Source organism: Taudactylus pleione, unplaced genomic scaffold (assembly GCF_031769625.1).
Source record: "Taudactylus pleione unplaced genomic scaffold, aTauple2 ptg000005l, whole genome shotgun sequence".
Classification (NCBI taxonomy): Eukaryota; Metazoa; Chordata; class Amphibia; order Anura; family Myobatrachidae; genus Taudactylus; species Taudactylus pleione.
The window spans coordinates 12,065,620-12,086,264 of record NW_028284408.1 but is presented as its reverse complement, the minus strand read 5'-3'; the positions used below and the strand labels follow the sequence as shown (position 1 = coordinate 12,086,264).

Here is a 20,645-nt window from a genome sequence, read left to right as displayed (position 1 = left end):
ATTTTAAAAAAGCCACAGGTAGAGCTAATTATTTCACTTGTGATGCTGTGAGGAGACTTAAAAAACATGCACTGTTTGGGGTCCTGAGGACTGCGTTTGAGAACCTGTGCTCTAGTTAATGCTGCTAGAGTTGTTCTTATTTTGTTGGTCCCCCCAGTTTTTCTAAAATCTATTTGCCTCTTTTTTTCTTTGTGCCTGCAGGTCATTTTCTGACAGTTACATCACTGAAAATCCTCAACGATCATTAGAGGTGAGATCTCTTTTTATTTGATTTATAAAATTGACCTTAATTGTAGGCATATTATTGCAGTGGAAGCATGGTAAATGGTGGTTGAATGTGGCTTGAACATAAACTAAGCAGCTACTGTAGAACAGAGTTGGCGGTGACACAGAAATGCTGGGTGGTAGATGACCAGTGAGTCAGAAAGCGAAGGATGTGTAGGGAAGGAACATATATAGAGTAAACCATATGTAAGCTTGCAAACAGGGCCTTCCTACCTATATATCTGTCTGTTATTACCCAGTTTTGTTCTATTAATGATTCCAATTGTAAAGCGCAACGGAATATGCTGCGCTATATAAGAAACTGTTAATAAAATAAATAATATCTCTGTAGCTTAACCCTTCAAAAAAATGCTACCCCATTACCACATTTTATGCCAATGTTACACCCATTCGCCTGCCATGACCATGTACTCAAACTACAATTTCCTGGACACAATTAGTTGGTTCCATATGCCAGCAAATCATAGATTTAGCTGCATTTTCTGGCCAATGTTACCCGGATGGTTACCCAAAGTGAGGTACAATTGTCAGAATACATGTTTGTTTTAGTGTGATGCAGATAAATATAAGTGAGTTACAAGGGTGCTGTTGATTGAAAAGGTAATGGGTGACACAAATTCAGGGCTGACAGTCACATATGCACATTGTGGCAGCCTTGTGTCCTGTTGAGAACACAGGATTTAAATCTGTATTTTGATTAGGGATAAGAATCAAACGCAAAACTTGCTTTAAGGAATGTCACTTGTTGCTAGTTCATATAAGATGCCTACACATCTATTTCACATGTATGAATATAAGACACTAACATGGAGCATTAAAATAATCTTTCTGTTTCTTTGTGGGTTAGTTACAGTTAAGTAAAGGGGATGCAGTGTCCGGCCCACATTCATAACAGTTGTAAACAGAAAGTTTTATGTAACTTAAAAGAGAGAGAGAGAATGTCTCCCACAGATTAGCTTAGTGAGAGACAGCTAAGAGACTATCATACCCCCTCTTATTAGTAGGCCTTAAGGTAGGTACACACCTAGCAGATCTATATCTGCAGATCGAGCGATCTGCAGATATATCTGTAGATGATGGTCGTTCATATACACTGAACGGCCATCATCCTCCAGGCAGCCGCATGTCCCGGGGGGCGGGGTGGGGTCGGGTCTGTCCCCCTCCCCGCGGCTGCATGTGTATGGGCGTTCGGCAGACCGCCTGTACACACCTGACGATGGACAGATATATCTGCAGATATTTTTGCAAAGACCAGAACTTCCGCACCAAGCTATTAGTAGATGTAAATAACAGGGGAATATTGTCTATAATCAAATTATAAGGTAAACTTTCATGCCTATACGTGAGTAATTGGTGCCACCCACTGATTCAATTATATATTCAAAGTTCCAGAAAAGAGAAAGAAGGGAGTCCGTTTCAGTTGGGCGCACTCATATTCCCTAAACACATTTATAATTCTATTTAAAATCATTTCTTTATTCGATATGCATTAAAAGTAAAAACAATTCACTGCACAGGAGCTGGAATTGTTCTAGGAGATGTACTTACTGTACAAGCATAATATACATAGATTTTATAGCAGGAGAACTATATGAAAGCAGCTTTGTTATAGCTTTGTTGCCTGTCTTTTTACTTTTTTTTGCGCATTAAGATTGGTGACAATAGCCTCTTATTCAATAAACCAGTCATAGAGGTGCATAGGAAATCTAGTGATGATCCTGCTACCATAATGAACAAATGTGTGCTCAGCCAAACATCGTTGGATGTTCAACGGCACATTGCCCTTAATTGAATTGGGCCCTAAATATTACTATTCCATGTCTTTTAAGAAACCCCTGTCTTCTACAGTCAGGTCCATAAATTTTGGGACATTGACAGAATTTTCATATTTTGTCCTGAACACTGCAAGGGTTCAAACGGGAATTGAACTTAACTAACAAAAATCACCCCCTTACAGTGATCGTGCTGAGTGACAAAATATGTGGGTCCCAGAGATCCTCCACTTTAAAAATAAAAAATGGGGTCCTATCTGACCATTCCTGTGTCCCATCATAATTTATGCTTTAGAGCTTCCCATATGCCCGTCAGACATCCCCACATACCCTTAGAATGCCCATCTGATACCCCCACATGTCCAGGGGATGCGCTCTGCTGCCAATCCCTGACAGCCTGTCATGGATTGGCTGCAGCACAGCTTGTCCCCGGGGATCCGGCCCTTTTCTAGCAGTGAGTACCCGGTCCTCAATACCAGGTAAAATATGCGTTATAGCACGTATTTGTGATCACTGCCTTATTGTTGCTGTTACGCGGACTGGATGTGGGCAATGCTTGATGACATCGTGACCGAGACGTGATAATGTCATTAAGCACCCCTTCCAGATAAAAAACTGCACAAATGTATAACTGCCAGGAAATAGGGGGGAGAGCAATAAAAATACTTTCTCCTCCATCCTGGCACCCACAGACTCAAGTACACTCATTTTAAAGAGGGGGATACCTTCTTTCAAATGATGTGATCACTGAGCAGAACACCACTATGCTGCAGAAATCCATGGACTTGGGAATATTTTCCTGATCCTGGCTTCAATAAGCTAAGGGGCACTCTTTGAGGAGTCCCCTCTTTCAAATGACCTGGCCATTTAGTGGTTTCCAGGCAATCAGCCTGCACTGCACAAATGGTAGAAGTGACAGTGGATTTGGGAGGGCACTTAATATGCTTGATCTCCCTCATCCTGTCACTTACACACTTGTGGAGTCCCTACTTTTAAACAACCTGCCCACTTAGTAGTAGTTGTCTGGAAATAGTACAGAGAGATAGGAATTCCAGAGATGCCAGAGTGATGTTATAATGCCCACATCTGTATTTGTGCACTTTTGCTCAAACACACAAAAAAGATCTTGTTATGAAAACCTTGGTGTAGAATTTGGCTTTTTGCTTTTTTAGAGACGTGAATTAATGCTGCAGTAAGAACCACAACGTATTTCTTGGTGGTGGTTAGAAAATTGACATAGCAAGTTCACTTTTTTGGTGATTTTGGTACAAGTTATAATTTTTGTGGGTACTGCATAAATAATTACTGACATTGATGTTGGAATGTGACCAGCCCAAAGAGTGTCAAAATAGGCTGAGCAGCGAATAGTTTAAAAAGACAAAAACCTGGCACAGACATCAACACAATCCATTAGTATTTCGGTGCCAAGCAGTTATTTCTATACATATATTTTGCAGCGCTTTACAGAGAATATTTGGTCATTCACATCAGACCCTCCCTCAGTGGAGCTTACAATCTATATTCTCTGCCACATGTACAAACACATATACCGTAGAGTTAATTTCTACTTCAGGGTCCATAGGGGTCCACAGGGTGACCTTGGGGTATAGCTGGATCCTCGGGCACCACGGAGTTAAAGCTTTTAGCTGCTCCCAGGATGCACTTGGGTCCAACCTCCCCTATACCCCGCCCCCGAGCCACAGGCACCTCAGTTTAAGATGGTGCCTGGCCGGAGTCGGGTCACCCTGCGGGTTAAATTTATTTTTTTACTTAGTTTTTTTCTCCAGAGCGGCAGCGATGGGCTGTCTGTACAGACGCCCACGCTGCCGCTCCTTCTCCCTGCTGGCGCCGCGACGCCAGCACTGAACTGGGGATCACGGCGGGGGAAGCCAGAGTCTGTACTAGCCGGACTCTGGCTTCCCCCGGGACTGCTGCCGGAGACGCCGGGGAGATCAAGGTAAGCCGCGCACCGCTGATTAGCGGCGGTGCGCGGGTTCCTTTTAAAAATGCAGTCCCATGCCCCCGGTTCTAGGGGACAGACCGGGGGCGCTAGCGGTGGCGGCGGGCCCCCCCTCCAGCGGAGGCATACCCCGCCAGACCACTAGACCACCACGGTTAATATCGCGGCAAGCGGGATGCCGGCAACCCAGGGGTTAAATATGCTAGCCAGAAGCCTTCTCCCCTCAGCTCAGCGCGCCTTTCAGCACGTAGTCTGGCGTCGCTGAGCTGCAGTTACTCGGCCACTCCTCCTCTGAGGTCTCCAGCGGCCATTTTCTTCAAGTGGCAGCGCAGATCTTCAGGGAGCATGCGGACCGGTCCCCCTGTGTACCTCTCCCCCGACAAGGACAGTGTACACAGCACTATAGCCCTCCCAGACACTGAATCTGGGAGGTTGATTGTAGTGGAAAGGTGCAGTGAGTATATCTTCCTGCATGGTATGTGACTTTTGCTAGTGCTGCCCGTCTGTGTCTTTTTTCTACTTACTGTCAGCCTATACCTATCCCTTTCCTTCTCCTACAAGCCCTACAGGTGTGCGGGGGAAGGGCATTTCTACTGACCTCACTTATATAGATCACGTATTTGTGAGGTCCGTCACATACAGTTGTGTGCTACACGGTGCCATATTGTGGGCCGTTGGGTGAGTGCGCAAGTTTTCTTCCAACGTCATGTCTGAGGAGGAGATTGAGCACTCCGGGGCTCCGGTATTGTTCTCCTGCAGGCGCTGTTCTGCAGGAGTGGATAGGGAGGATTTGTTACACGACGGCCTGTGCGGACGGTGCCAGGCGCTCCCTGGTATGTCTAAACCTCCTATGTCGCAGGAGCCACCTTGGGCGATGTTTTCCCAGGTGCTGGTGTCCATCGCGGACCGTCTGTCGGTCCCGACTGCCGCCCCTACTAGGGCGTTGCCCCAGCCTGCCATCCCCCATTCCCCGGGGGTCCCACAATTATTGCAGACTCCCCCGGGGTCTCAGCCTGTTGGTCCCTATGCGGGGTTGCCAATGTATATTCAGTCCACCCCTGTGGCGCAGCAGGCTGTGGTGCCGTTTCAGGCTCCTGTGCCAGCTCCTCCACCCTGGGTGGATGCGCTTTCCCACACTGTCCAAGATTTGGCGGCAGCATCTTCGGCTTTTCAGTCGATGTTGCGCAGTGACGTGCCCTCCAGGGCGTCTAAACGCTCAGTCATGGCGCAGGCTGCGCATCTTTCGGATTCTGAGGGGTCCTCGGATGATGGTGAGGTGCAGGATGACTCAGGCTCAGATGCCTCAGTCCAGGAGGTAGACACTAAGTCTTCCATCAATGTGCGGGCTCTGGTTAGGGCGGTGCGGGCCATTCTTCTGATTGAGGATGAGGCACCCGCTCCTAAATCGAGGTATCCTAGTTTTAAAAAAGCTAAGGTTACTTCTGCAGCGTTCCCCTTGTCTGATCAGTTGTCTGATCACATGGCGGTGGCCTGGCAGACGCCCAGTAAGCGATTCCTGCCACAGAAACGCTTGGCGTCCAATTATCCATTCCCGGAAGCGCATTGTAAGAAATGGGAAACTCCGCCTGCAGTCGATTCACATGTAACACGCCTCATCAGGAGTGCTACTTTGCCATTGCAGTCTATATCCTCGCTGAAGGATCCTACGGACAGGAAGGTGGAGACTTGTCTAAAGTCTATTTATTCCCTCTCAGGGGCTGTAGCCCGGCCGTCCATGGCCATCTCCTGGGTGGCCAAGGCCATTGAGGGGTGGGCCAACGCCTTGGAGGACACGTTTACGGATGAAGCTCCGGCCGTCCAGAGGGCGTTGTTAGGACAGATGAGAGATGCCGCCTCCTACATTGGAGAAGCATCTTTGGATGCTAGCCTGTTGACCTCTAGGGTTTCGGCGGCAGCAGTGTCTGCTCGTAGATCCTTGTGGTTGCGGTCTTGGAGAGCAGACGCAGATTCAAAGAAAGGCTTGGAGGCCTTACCTTTTAATGGAGAATTACTATTTGGTCCGGACCTGGACAAAATAGTAGATACCCTGGCAAAATCCAAGTCAGCCTTCCTCCCTTCAGCTACTACACCTGCTAAGGTCCGGAGCTCGGCCTTTCGTTCCTTTCGGGTTCAGGGCAAGGCAAAGGGTCAGTCCTTCCCGAGGCAGTCCGCACCCAAGACCGCCTCAAAGCCAAAGAAGCAAGCTTGGAGTGCTAGGCGCCCTTCTTCCAAGCAAGAAGATAAGCCTTCTGCTGATGGGACGGGCCTCCCTCTGGGGGACCCCAGAGTGGGAGGCCGACTTCTTCAATTCGCCCAGTGCTGGCACAATACCACCACGGATGCCTGGGTGCGAGAAGTGGTCTCCCAGGGGTACGCCCTGTCTTTTCGGCACAGGCCGCCTCGCCAGTTTTTTTGCACAAGTCCTTCTCAGGACAAAACCAAGGCCTTGAAGGTTCAGGAAGCCATAGAGGCCTTGCTGACGGCGGGGGTCATTATACCCGTACCACAGTCTCAATGTGGGATGGGGTATTACTCTACGCTGTTTCTGGTGCAGAAACCTAATGGCTCTCATCGCCCCATCCTCAATTTGAAGTCCCTGAACAGGTTTCTCAGGGTTCCAAAATTCAGGATGGAAACTTTGCGTTCCATCATTCTGGCGATGGAACCGGGGGATTATATGGTCTCCCTGGATATCCAGGACGCCTACCTCCATGTGCCTATAGCAACATCGCACCAACGGTTTCTGCGGTTTGCTATTCTCCACAACCACTACCAATTCAGGGCTCTACCCTTTGGTCTCTCCACGGCACCAAGGGTATTTACCAAGGTGATGGCGGTCATGGCGGCTCACCTTCGGAGCCAGGGGATACGGTTGCTACCGTATGTAGACGACCTCCTCTTGCTGGCGAGCTCCCCGGAGGTACTGATCCAGCATCTCCACCTGACGGTCGCTTGTCTACAGGCGCACGGCTGGTTGATCAACTGGAAGAAGTCCTCCCTCATCCCATCACAGCGGATGGTTCATTTGGGGGCCCTGCTGGACTCTCGTCAGCAACGGATTTTTCTGACTCCAGAGAAGGTCTCCTCCTTACAGCTGCGGATTCACGGCTGTCTGAGCAGTGGCAGAGTGTCGGTGCACTCAGCGATGAGAGTTTTGGGGTCCATGGTGTCGGCATTCGACATGGTGGAGTTTGCCCAGTTCCATTCCAGGCCCCTGCAGGGGCTGATTCTTTCGGAATGGAACGGATTGCCACACAGGATCCGCTCTCAGATGCTGGTGTTGTCCTCGGAGGTGCGTCTGTCCCTAGCCTGGTGGCTGCAGACAGCTCATCTCCTAGAGGGGCGCCCCTTTTGGATCCCGGAATGGGTTCTGCTCACGACAGATGCCAGTCTCCGGGGTTGGGGGGCGGTGACAGGCTCCTTGTCACTTCAGGGTCGTTGGTCGGCGGAGGAAGCGATTCTTCCCATCAACATCCTGGAACTGAGGGCAGTATACAAAGCCCTGCAGTCGTCCGGCACCGCTCTTCACGGAAGGGCCGTTCAGGTGCAGTCAGACAACGCCACCACGGTGGCGTACATCAATCACCAGGGAGGGACTCGCAGTCGAGCTGCGATGTCGGAGGTGTCCCGCGTCCTGGCTTGGGCGGAGCGCTATCTTCCAGCTCTCTTGGCAGTTTTCATCCCAGGAGTCCTCAATTGGGAGGCAGACTTCCTCAGCCGTTACGACGTGCATCCCGGGGAATGGTCGCTTCATCCAGAGGTATTCCAACTACTCGTGGACAAGTGGGGGCTGCCAGAGCTTTACCTGATGGCGTCCCGTCACAATCACAAGCTGCCCGTGTACGGGTCAAAGACAAGGGACGCAGGCGCAAGTCTGATAGACGCGCTGTCGGTGAGATGGCTGTTTCAACTGGCTTACTTGTTCCCTCCGATATCTCTGCTGCCTCGGGTCCTGCGCAAGTTCAAACAGGACGGAGGCACACTGATCCTGGTGGCTCCAGCGTGGCCCAGAAGGCCGTGGTACTCCGATCTGCGGAGCTTGTCCATCGACGCTCCGTACCTCCTACCTCAACGGCGGGACCTGTTGTCTCAGGGGCCCTGTCTTCACCCGGATCTGGGTCGACTATCCTTGACGGCGTGGCTCTTGAGACAGCCGTCCTGATGTCTCGGGGCTTTTCTAGCTCCGTTATTACCACCATGCTGAGGGCGCGCAAGCCTGCTTCCGCGAGGATCTATCACAGAGTGTGGCACACTTACTTTCAGTGGTGCGAGGCCAGAAAATATGATCCCCAGGTGTTCCGGGTTTCGCGTATTCTGGCTTTCCTTCAGTCGGGTTTGGACTTAGGATTACGTCTTTCCTCACTGAAGGTGCACGTGTCTGCTCTGTCGGTGTGGTTCCAGCGCAGGATCGCTGCTATGCCGGATGTACACACCTTTTTCCAGGGAGTTTTAAGAATCCAGCCTCCCTTTGTGCCACCTGTGGCCCCGTGGGATTTGGCGGTGGTTCTTCGGGCCTTACAGGGTCCGCCTTTTGAGCCCTTGGAGTCAGTGGAGCTCAAGTGGCTAACTTTTAAAACTGTTTTCCTCTTGGCAATTGCTTCTGCCAGGAGGGTTTCAGATTTGGGGGCGCTTTCTTGTCGTCCCCCTTTTCTGATTTTTCATCAGGACAGAGCGGTGCTTCGCACTCGTCCTGATTTCCTGCCTAAGGTGGTTTCCAGGTTCCATATTAATCAGGAATTTGTTGTACCAGCCTTTCAGTCGCCTGATCTTTCAGCTGGGGAGACTTCCTTAGACGTTGTCCGTGCTCTCCAGGTTTATGTGGACCGGACTAGTTCTGTGAGGAAGTCGGATTCTTTGTTTATCCTCTTTGGTTTTCACAAGAGGGGTTGGCCTGCCAACAAACAGACTCCAGCCCGTTGGCTTCATTCTGTTATTATTGAGGCTTATATGCAGGAGGGTTTACCTGTTCCAGCCTCTGTTAAGGCTCATTCCACTCGGTCTGTGGGCCCTTCTTGGGCTGCTAGCTGTGGCGCCTCTGCTGTTCAGCTATGTAAGGCGGCCACCTGGTCTTCCATTCAGACCTTTTTGAGGTTCTATGCGTTTGACACCTTTGCCTCTCAGGATGCATCCTTTGGGCGCCGGGTTCTCCTATCAGCACAGGAGCGTCCCCGCCCTTAGTTGGACTGCTTTGGGACATCCCCAAGGTCACCCTGTGGACCCCTATGGACCCTGAAGTAGAAAACAAGAGATATGGTAAGAACTTACTTTGTTATCTCTGTTTCTACGAAGTCCACAGGGCACCCGCCCTGACGCACCTGGCTTCATATGGGCTCTGTGACTGGTCACCGGTTTTCCGTCTCCCTTTTCTGTGAGTATGGTTCTTGTGTGTTCCAGTCTTCCTTCTCTCTGTTTCGTCTCCTCCTCCGGCCTGGGCTGCTTACCAACTGAGGTGCCTGTGGCTCGGGGGCGGGGTATAGGGGAGGTTGGACCCAAGTGCATCCTGGGAGCAGCTAAAAGCTTTAACTGCGTGGTGCCCGAGGATCCAGGATCCAGCTATACCCCAAGGTCACCCTGTGGACCCTATGGACTTTGTAGAAACAGAGATAACAAAGGTAAGTTCTTACCATATCTCTTGTTATTTTGCCAGAAGCCAATTAACCTACCAGCATGTTTTTAGATTGCAGGAGGAAACCAGAGGAAATTAATTCAAACATGGAGAGAACATACAAACTCCACACATACAGAATCAAACCCATGACCTTAGTGCTGTGAGCCAGTAATGCTAACCAGTACGCCATCTGTGCTTCCCCAAATATTCAAAATATGTATGCTGCCACAGTTTGGTGTTGGCTACTAGAGATATTGGGCCTGATTCCGCAAGGAGCGCAGATGCTAATACGCACGCAGTCGGTCGATGTTTGTGCTCTGTGCATGTGTATGCATCGCAGTGTGCGAACTAGCAATTGCGATGGGAACTGCAATTGCTGAGGCTACGCAGCCCCAGAGCACAGTGATTGACAGGAAGTGCCGTTTGTGGGTGGTGACGGGGGGGGGGGTCGGGCGAACGCAGGCGTGCCAGTGCATTTCAACGTAGTTGCGCGCATAAATTATTCACTGCGTGGCTATAAGCAGCCAAAGCAGCGTGCGTGGCTGGTAGCAATTTCTGAGTAAGGTCTGGGCTTGTGCAAGTGTGCATATGGGTCCGATGTTACCGATGGTTTCACTATGTTCCCCTAGTATACGGATGTGAGTAAGGGGAAGTGGGCGTCCTTATGTCAGGATGTGATCGCAATGTGAATGCAAACTTAAATAGCACCGTTGATATTAGCAACTGCGGTGCGTGCGTATAAGCAGAATAGCGATCTGTAGTGATTCAGGCCCATAGATATCGGTGGTAAACATCAGTTGTATTTATTAAACATTTTACAAAAAGGATCCCAAATAAAGAGTGATAACACTGCACCTAAGGAAATTTCCAATTCCGCACGTGGTGCTCATTTCTCTGCCCATTACAATATGCACAGAAGCCACCAGAACGTATCCCAAGGCCTCAGTTTTATTTGCTCCTTAATTCATAACTCTATCTAAGGGCAGTGGTCGAAGTGGGGATATGAAAAATAAGTTGGGTTTCCCTTTCCAAAAATGAGCAAATATGTATCAGACCATACAGAAATCTTGGTAATAAAACACATTGGCCACTGACAGGAAAAAATAAAACCCATTAGCCCAGAAGGGGGAAACCAAAACAAACGAATAGTTATTGCATAAGTCTGTGAAGTTTTCACGGACTTTATGGGGTTGATTCAATTGTTTTAAACGCCCTTGCTGGGTATCTATATTAATAGGTGACCGACAGAGCAATTCAATTGTTGCTTTGTTCATGCGCCTAAAGCTGCGGGGGAAGGGGTAGGGGGGGGGCACATTTCTTTTCGCAGCCTTCTGAGATACGAGATGAAATGTGTGCACAGTTTTTTGGGTGCTCTAATGGTGGTTTGAGTGCCCCAACCACTTCTTTAGATGGGTTTAGCTGCTTTGCGCGGCTAAACCCGGTGCTGATAGCCGCATTAAGTACTAATGGGCGCCTGAACGTAGAAACAATTGAATTGCTCCCTCAGGTGCCTTTTCGTATAGATGCCCAGCGGGGATGTGAAAAACATTTGAATTGCAGCCTATGAGTTAACACCTGTTAACTGCCCTTATGCCCATTTTTAACACTTGTTAAAAAGGGGTTATGGTGAAAAGGGGAGTCTAATTGAATAGCCTCAGGTGATAAAGCCTGGGGCTACCTCCCTTTTTCACCCGTGCAAACTTAACCGGCTGAATTGAATTTCCCCCCCCCGTAGTCTTCACATGAAAGAAAACACATACATTGGCCCCCAACAGGAAAAACAACACATTGGCCTACAACAGGAACAAAAAATAAAACACACAGGCCTCCACAGGAAAAAAGCAAAATAATTTATTTTAAATAACTTGACAATGTGTTATTTTAATTTGAGAGTATGACAGTGACTCGCATTTGATCACTCTGGGGCATATTCAATTAGGTGCGAAAAGTCAGTTTCTGCGGAAAAGTATCGCTGGTGATGTCATTTCGCCAGGCGAAAGCTTATCCCTCTATTCAATTCCAAAGACTTTTAGCCGGTGCGGAAAGTCTGTGCATTTGAATAGGCGAAAAAGTTTTGCCTATGAATAGGTGTCGAAAAAAAAAGTGCAGTTTTAGGGTGAAACATCCGGAAACCACCCAGCACGGTAAACTGTGTAAAAAAAATAAAAAAATAAAAAAAAGTTTAAAAAATACTTACCCCAAAAAAGCACTTTCATTTTGCAGGTGAAAAATACCAAAGTTGTGAGACAAACTTAAAAACTAGCTAAATAAATTCCGGGGGGTCCGCAAGGATGCCCCAGGTGTTTTTAAGTTTGCAGGTGCTTGTGGCAGGTGTATTTTTTTAAGTTTTTTAAAACTTCACTTTAGAAACTGTATAATATGCTAGCACCCATTTTCGTATACCCCAAATTTGCTGGGACTACTTATTTTCTTAAAAAAAACCCTGCTAAATGCTATTCTTCACCACTTCTGCAAAGATGCTATTGAGAGCATTTAAGTACCCCAAATACCTTCAGCAGGCCTATTCGGGGGTATCTATAGTGATCCCCAATGTCAGTGCATCTATTGGGGGGTGACAGGCTGATTTCCCCAAATCTGACGGCACTTCTCGCCAGGTCCGAATTCGCTGGGTCCCGTTTTCGCTGATTTCTAATTCAATACGCGGATAGGCGGGGACCAGCGTGATACTTTTTCGCATGGAAAACCAGCGATGTCGGCGAAAAGTCTGGCATTCGAAAAGTACAGGACTTTTCGCACCTAATTGAATATTCCCCTCTGTCTGGGACAGTACTGTAACACTCTGGGCCCGCCTTTTGCTTGTTAGCTGTGGCTTGGCGGCTAGTGCAGTCAGTCTGAGTAGACTTTTGGACAGTCACACAGAACCAAATAGCTTCTCGAGTGAGCGGCTCAGCCTCCTGGGCGCTATCTTTGCGATGTGATGTCATATTCTGTCCCTCTACTAATTATTTATCCCATGCAGTACACATCTATGTTGAAGCATGAATTCACTGTGTGGGCATCCACTGTAGGCCACAAATGGCCACCTTAGTACCTACAAAATTCTGAATTTATTTAATTATTACAGAATGCATTTTAATTATTGGGATTAATTTTATTGCTGCCTGGCTTTAGTCATGTTACTTGTACAGCAATTCCAGATTAGTTTTTCTCTGTCTTGCACAGCAACGTACAGTCAGGTGCATAAATATTGGGACATTGACAGAATTTACATATTTTGGCCTCTATTCACCACCACAATGGCTTTGAAATGAAACAAACAAGATGTGCTTTAACTGCAGACTTTCAGATTTAATTTGAGGGTAATTACATCCAAATCAGGTGAACGGTGTAGGAATTACAATGGTTTCTATATGTGCCTCCCACTTTAGCAACCTTTACACCCACATAAGCAGCCAAGTGTTAGTTGCCTTAGTGGGAAGTAAGAGAGAAATGAAAATACAGTAGGGAGAATCACAAGAGGGTAGAGGGCCCTGCTCGAAAGAGCTTACAGCAGTAATTGTCCAGTAAATGAATGCGCTGACAGATGCCCTGGAACCCTATGGGAGGGCACCATACCAGCATCGTACACTGATTGTCGTGGCTGGTTAATTTCTGCTTTTTTCAGTTATCTGGTAACTAATTTTGGGCTGTGAGGTTACTGATTGTTTTTACCAAAGTTTTTGACTTTACATGGGAGGACAGGTCACTGTCTTCCAGGAGATCAGTTTTGGCTAAAGTAGGGGTCCACATATTTTGAAAAGAGATAGGATTTGTGGCAAAATCTTAACCGCCAAAACTTTCTAAGACAATTTCTTCAATGTAAAGTTACCCATCTGTGAGGTCTTTCCCAATCTTCTTCATACAGAACAGGTTAGCTATCTAGCTGTATTCCTGTCTAGTGCTGCGGTGCTAAGCTTGAGACTCATGAAATGACTTGGCTCATGTCTATCTTTCTAGATTTTAGAGTACCACAGTATAGAATGTGAATGACAGTCTATTAGTGAATCAGAGTGCGACCTCCAGAGTGAGAGACCCCGGCGGGTGTGTGCGGTACCAGCAACTAGGACAGACACTAGGAGAACCCAGGACTGCAGACTGCATTTCCTAATCACTCTGGCAAATGTACTTTACAGATTGTTCTGTACTGCTCAATTCAAATATAAGGACATTCTGGAGGAGGAGATATGAACAAAAACAATGTGCTCAGACCCCAGTCTAATTAACTTTCTAAAAGCTTAAGACAACTGGTGAGCAGTACCGTCATATGTACAGAACAATATAAAGGGAAGCTTGGATAACTGACAAGATTTTCTGTGATTTCTATTCAATGAAAACATTGTATTTGTTAAACTCATGCTATGTTCATTTCTTAGTAGCATATCAAAGGAAGTGTCCATCCCAAGGGTCATTTGTTGTTGTTTTGAATCCTCCTGTAAGCCAGTGGTTCCCAAACTATGCGCCGTGGCACCCCAGGGTGCCTCAGGATTCTTGCAGGGGTGCCTCAGGTTAGTGGTCCAGCACCAAATCAAATTATTTATGGTCAATGTAATGTAAATAGAAGCACAAACCTGTCCCCCACCACATAACTGAGCCTAAGGATGACAGGTCAGCACAATTTACTTCCCTTTACTACTTCACTACATTTTTTTTTTATCTCTGAATTTCTCAATGACAAACTTTTGGCTTAGGGGTGCCATGAAAACAATACTGATACACTAGGGCGCCTTGTTTCAAAATTGTTTGGGAACCACTGCTGTAAGCTATTCTTTTATTTCACTATATAATACAGCTGCTTGCATTATTCAACCATTACATCTCACAATGACAAACGCTTTTATTTAAGTCGCTAAACCAAAAATATACCTTGCCGCTCTCGCCACTGTACAGTGCATCACTGAGGAGCCTTCTAGTGGAGTGATTTTCCAATACTGACCTGATTGGCCAGGGATTTGTGGGAGCCAGTGCTCGCACAGCTAACGCCAGGGGGGTGTTGTGTGGAACAGAACACGGCATAGTTTTGTTTATATCCAAGCAGTGTTTACTTTACTTTTGTCTCAGCAGTTGTGGTTTTTTTTTATGTTTTTTAATGCTATTTTAATTTTTTTTAAGCTATTTTAATGCGTATATTAAAAATTCTGGTTGCACAACTGCATGAATTTGCAAGATGGCTGTTTGCTTAAACATTATTCTCATTTGGTCCATCACTTTTGTGTCTCATGAATTCTTACTTGCATTGTGGAGATTGTAGGATTCCTTATGCATATATAATTGTGTAGTTTCATGGTAACTGAAAATGTGTTATTACCTGTCTCTAACAGGAGAATGCAATCCTGTACATGATCTGGCCTATTTATTACATTACAGATAATCACAGAGGAGCAGAAATTTCTTGTAGGACATTGTTATTGATTAACTTGATTATTCTCCTCTTGTAGATGTGCTGTGTTTAATCTTGCTGCTGCTAAACAGAGTAATGCTTTAAGTTTGCACTGCATTGTAAGTTCAAGATAAATGAATAGCACAATTGTGTTTGAATTACAGGAGCTGACAAAGGCATTGGAAGATAAATCTGATGATGCAGCATATTACTGCCAAAGGGCTTATGCTCACATACTTCTACAAAATTACAAGGGTAAACACCAACTGGCTTATTTTTCACACTTTAATGTTGCTGTGTTGTATAACTATTTCTAAGACTTGCAGCATGCTGATAAAAATGAACAAAAGAAAACAAGTGTTTTTCACCAAATGAAATCCCTTGGAATATTTTGGGGTACAGAAAAATGTCTGTAATGTGAGATAGATAAATAAATATATATATTTAGCAAGTCTCAAATTTATTGGGGAAAAGATATTCCCGTCTGCAAATTAAAGAACTCCTTTCCCATTTATACAACACCCCAAAATGTATGTCCCACATAATTAAAATCATTTGTTAGCTTTTTACAGAAAATATCATTAAAAAAAATGACATCATTATTGGCTAAATTATGCTATTTAAATGCCTTCGAGGGCCGGATTCAAATAGCCGCAGTAATTTACAGTGTGAAGAATAGGGTGGTAGCCTCTGGCTATTCAACCCCTTTGCCTTGCGCAGTAAAATTATGGCTAATGCGCATTAACTCTTAGGTTCCAACATAAGTACCCGGAGCTATGGGTTGACACATGCGTGTCTCCTGCAATAAGGGCACTTTCCGTGGTGTTCTGTTCAAGCCTCCCTCGAGGCTCGAACAGAAATCCACAGCCTGCGGGCTGTAATTAAATATTCCCAGCTGACCAATTAGCCCACAGTTAATTACCGAGGCTAATTGCATCCGGCCCTAAGTGTTTGATTATTTATTGGGAGGGGTGTGCCAATAGTTCTGACATTTTGTACCTTTTTAAAATAAAGAATTTTCCCTACTTTTCACCTACTCGCGAACTGCAAACTAAAATCTATGTTAACCTAAACCAGATTTTCTAATTGAATAGGAAAAAGATGCGGCTGCAGGTTTTGGTAATTCATGTTAGCTGAAAAAAAATTGAAAATAAAAATGAATGAAAAATGCTGGGGGGGAGGGACTTTAGGTCCCTCTAGCTCCCCAGCCCCAGGACCCTTGTTTGAAAGAGCTCCCCTTAGAAATTATTGCTTGGTGATCAGTGAGATTACCTGAGAAAAACTCTTGCACTACAGAAAAATCATGGAGTCCTGGGATGGTGAAAGATCACCACCAACCTGGCATCCATAAAATTGGTGTCACCCATTTTAGAAAGAGGGGGTCCCCTTTTCTAAATGATGAGTCAACTTGGTACTTATTGTCTGGTGATCACCGGACAATGGTATCCTGTGCTAGGGAAAAAAACAATTTCCGTATATGATTGGGAGTGCACTGCATGTCCAATTCCGCTCATAATTACACCTGTAAATGTGGAGTCACTCACATATGGAAGAGGGGAGTCCCCTCTTTCAAATGATGTGGTTCCTCTTAGCAGCTATTGTCTGGTGATCGCCATACAAGGGGGGGGTTTATGTATCAAGCCGTGAAAAGCGTGGATAAGTGAACCAGTGGAGAAGTTTCCCATAGCAACCAAACAGCTTTGAAGTAGCAGTTATGAAGTACATTTTATAAGGGGTTGAGGTAAAATTGGACCTAAAGGAATATACAAGGCCTTATTTTAAAACACCATATTTCTTCTTCAGGGGTTCATAGGGGATCTACAGGGATACCATGGGAGTGTATGTGGTTGGCGTGATCCAGGCACCGAACAGTTGAGATTTAGCTCCCCAGCCACAGACAGTTTTTCATTTGGTGCTGGACAGGGTCAGTCACACCGTTTATTACAGGAGGACTGATTTAGCAGTCCCATGCTTTTAATTTTATTAGTTATTTTATTTTTAATTGCTTCCTGTGCCGCTGCTCCAACTACCTCTGTTGGTGCCGCAACACCAGTTAGTGGTCTGGTGATTTCGGCAAGCCCCAGCGGGGTTTTGCTAGCCTGGGGACCCAGGGCTGCAGCCGGGCGTACGGAGAAGAACAGGTAAGGCGATTTCCCTGGTGCTGTGCAGTCCTTACTTCCAGTAGTGGAGACCCGCCGGAAGACGCTGTAGTGGGGAGCCTGGTTCATCCGCTCCCCCACTAGACCACTGAGGCAGTTAAAAGCCGGTGTCGGGGACTAGGTAGAGGCCAGCGGCACCTGGCAGTTAATGCAGTAGTGGGGAGGTAGGCTCTTCCCCCAGCCCAGACCGCAATCCCTCACAAGAGTTTTCCAGCTTCTGGGCTGCTCTTCCTACTCGCTGCCCTCCTATATGAGATGCTCAATAGCAATTAAGCAATGCTTTTCTGAAGCTACAGGTCTCAGGAGTGTCGGGTCCAGTCTCCCTGTATACCTCTCCCTGGGGCCAGGTTATACAGCGCATAAATCCTACCAGCCCTTGGAGGCTTAAGTAGTTGATTTAGTGCCCATTATAAGTATATTTGTATGCATTGTATGTAACTTGAGCTAGCTCTGTTGTTGTGATATACCAGTGTTGGCTAACCTTGACACTCCAGCTGTTATGGACCTACATAACCCAGCATGCACTGCTACAGTTTTGCTATTAGGGCATGCTAAAACTGTGGCAGTGCATGCTGGGATATATAGTTCCACAACAGCTGGAATGTCAAGGTTAGCCAACACTGTGATATACTGTCTTAAACTTTGACTGTAAATTATATCTATCCCTGCTGCTCTTTCTCAAACCCTCAACTACCAGGTGTGTAGGGGTATTAGTACTTTACATGTACTTGTATTTGTGAAGGGCGTCACATTGCATTATTAGCTATACACTGATTGTGTTCTACTTGCTGGCTATTTCTATGTCTTCTAAAGGCAAGGATAAACAGGAGCCTGATGCCCCTGTGCTGGTTACATGCAAATCCTGTTTTGCGGGCTTGCCCTCTCAGGATTTCATACAGGATGGTCTATGTGCTAAGTGTTATAAATTTGCTCACCAGTCCACCTTACCAGCCCCTGTATATGAGCCACCTTGGGTGCCCTCCTTATCCCAGGTTATGACGCAGCTAGTGGTTCGTTTTATCAACTCCCATGATGCCTCCTACTATGGGGTACCCACAGCGATTACAGCCTACTGTGTCGGTACCCTCTAGGCATCCTCCTTGGAAGGAAGTTTATGCCCACTCAGTTCAGAATATGGCTCAAACGTCTGCCGCCTCTCAGCAAAGGTTACAGGTTGACAGACCATTAGCCACCAAAGCACATAGGCGGACTGTATCATCCTTTCAGTCTACCCAACTTTCGGATTCTGACGCATCATCTGAGGAGGCAGTTGACACACAAGGTTCTCTCTCCGAGTCGCACTCGGGTGAGGAGCATCGTCAATCAACAGTGGATGTTCTTGCTTTAGTGAGGGTGGTTAAATCAATCCTGAATATAGAGGATGATGAACCGGCCCCTAAACCTAAAACCCTGATGTTTAAACGTGTGAAGGTGGTTAAGGCTGAATTCCCTCAATCAGAATAGCTTGGGGTACTCCTGGCAAGCGGTTCCAGGTCCCAAAAAGACTAGCGTCTTTTTACCCTCTTCCTACTAAGGAGTGTACAAAGTGGGAAGTCCCTCCCATTTTTGATTCGCATGTGGCACGCTTAGTCAGAAACTACGCTGCCTTAACAGTCTATATCCTCCCTTAACAAAGCCACGGATATAAAGCTAGAAACTTGTCTCAAGTCAGTCTACTCGCTTTCTGGTGCTATCACTTGGCCAGCTATGGCTGCAGCCTGGGTGGCTTAGGCTATCGAGGGATGGACAGGGGCACTGGAAGAGAGCCTACCATCAGACACTACCAGAGAACAACTGGCCTGCATCTCCCATATTCAGGAAGCGGCCTCTTATTTGCAAGAAGCTGCATTGGATACTGGACTTCTTGCCTGAAAGGCATCTGCGACCTCGGTAGTCTCATACCTGGTCCTTTGGTTACGGTCCTGGAAGGCGGACATGGGATCCAAGAAAGCACTAGAATCCTTACCCTTCTCTGGAGACAGGCTGTTTGGCGTAGAATTGGACAAGATAGTGGCTACCATGGCAGCCTCAAAATCTGCCTTTCTGCCGTAAGCAACTGCCCTTAAGCCTAGGCTGTTCTCTTCTCGGTTTTTTCGCCTCCAGGGTAAGGCAAGAGGACCGTCCTTTTCCAGTGCGAGTCAAGCAGTCTTGGTCGGCCAGACGTCCGGCTTTCAAGTCTGAGGACAAACCCTCCGCCCGATGGCGATGCCGGGCGCCGCTGCGGACACCGGTGGGGGGGTGTTAGGTTTAAGGCTCCCGGGGGGTACTTGGGGTTAGGCACCCCGCCGGGAGGTTAGGGTTAGGCTAGGGGAAGGGGGGGTTATTGTTAGGCACCACCCGGGGGACTTAGGTTTAGGCGGTGGAGGATGGGGGGTTAGGTTTAGGCACTGGGGGGAAAGGTTAGGCACCCCTAGGTAGGGTTAAGGGGGGGAGGTTAGGTAAATACTTACCTGGGGATGATCAGGATTTTCACCCATGTCGGGCAGCCGCTGTCGGGATTTGAACCGGCGGTAATTCATACCGGCAATTGCGTCCGGCGGTAATTCATACCGATTCCCAAGGCCTTGCCCCTCCCGGAGGCCATTCACTCCCTGTTGAGTTCAGGTGTAATAATTCCGGTTCCTTCGGCTCAGAGAGGAACTGGTTTTTATTCCACTCTCTTTTTGATTCAGAAGCCGAATGGGTCTCATCGGGCCTGTTCTGAATCTCAAACCCCTCAACAAGTTTATCAGAGTACCCAAGTTCTGCATGAAAACTCTACGATCTATTGTCCGATTTCAGCCTGGGGATTTCATGTTTTTTTGGACTTTCAGGGTGCATATTTGCATGTACCTATTACTCCAATCCACCAGCAGTTCCTACGGTTTGCTGTTCTGCAGCAACATTACCAGTTTCGGGTGCTGCCCTTTGGTCTGTCAACAGCCCCTCAGGTCTTTATCAATATTATGGTGGCACACCTCAGATGCCAGGGCGTCAGAATCCTTCCATACCTAGATGACCTCTTAATCTTGGCACACTCACCGGTGGTGTTACAAAGCCATCTCTAGCTGACCATGGACTATCTGCAAGCACACGGCTGGATCATCAATTGGAAAAAGTCATCCCTATCTCCGACACAGCGAATGATACATCAGGCACTCCTAGATTCTTGAATACAGAGGATCTTTCTACCAGCAGACAAGATTTTGACATTACACTTGCGTATGCGCAGCTTGCTCCACAATCTGATGGTATCCATTCACTCAGAAAAGCAGGTCCTGGGGTCCATGGTATCCACCTTCGATATGGTGGAATACGCCCAGTTCCACTCCAGGCCACTTCAACAACTGATTATCCCCCGGTGGAATTGACCGTTTCATCTGATCCGGTCCCAGATGATCCTACTCTCTCCGGAGGTCCGGCTTTCCCTCCCATCTGGACAAGGGTCGTCCCTTCTGGATTCCAGTTTGGGAACTTCTCAGGACAGATGCCAGCCTTCGCGGAT

The 20,645-nt window shown here is 47.1% G+C and overlaps 1 protein-coding gene across 5 annotated transcripts in view; it reads left to right on the top strand.

The window, feature by feature from the left end:
• Window positions 1–20,645, top strand: part of SUGT1 (SGT1 assembly cochaperone of MIS12 kinetochore complex) — a 126,665-nt gene that overhangs the window by 7,311 nt on the left and 98,709 nt on the right. For all 5 annotated transcript variants that reach the window (XM_088481965.1, XM_088481962.1, XM_088481867.1 and 2 more), the window contains exons 3-4: window positions 202–250; window positions 15,167–15,257. In XM_088481965.1, coding sequence (XP_088338091.1) covers window positions 202–250; window positions 15,167–15,257 — 140 coding nt within the window. The remainder of the gene's footprint in view (window positions 1–201; window positions 251–15,166; window positions 15,258–20,645) is intronic.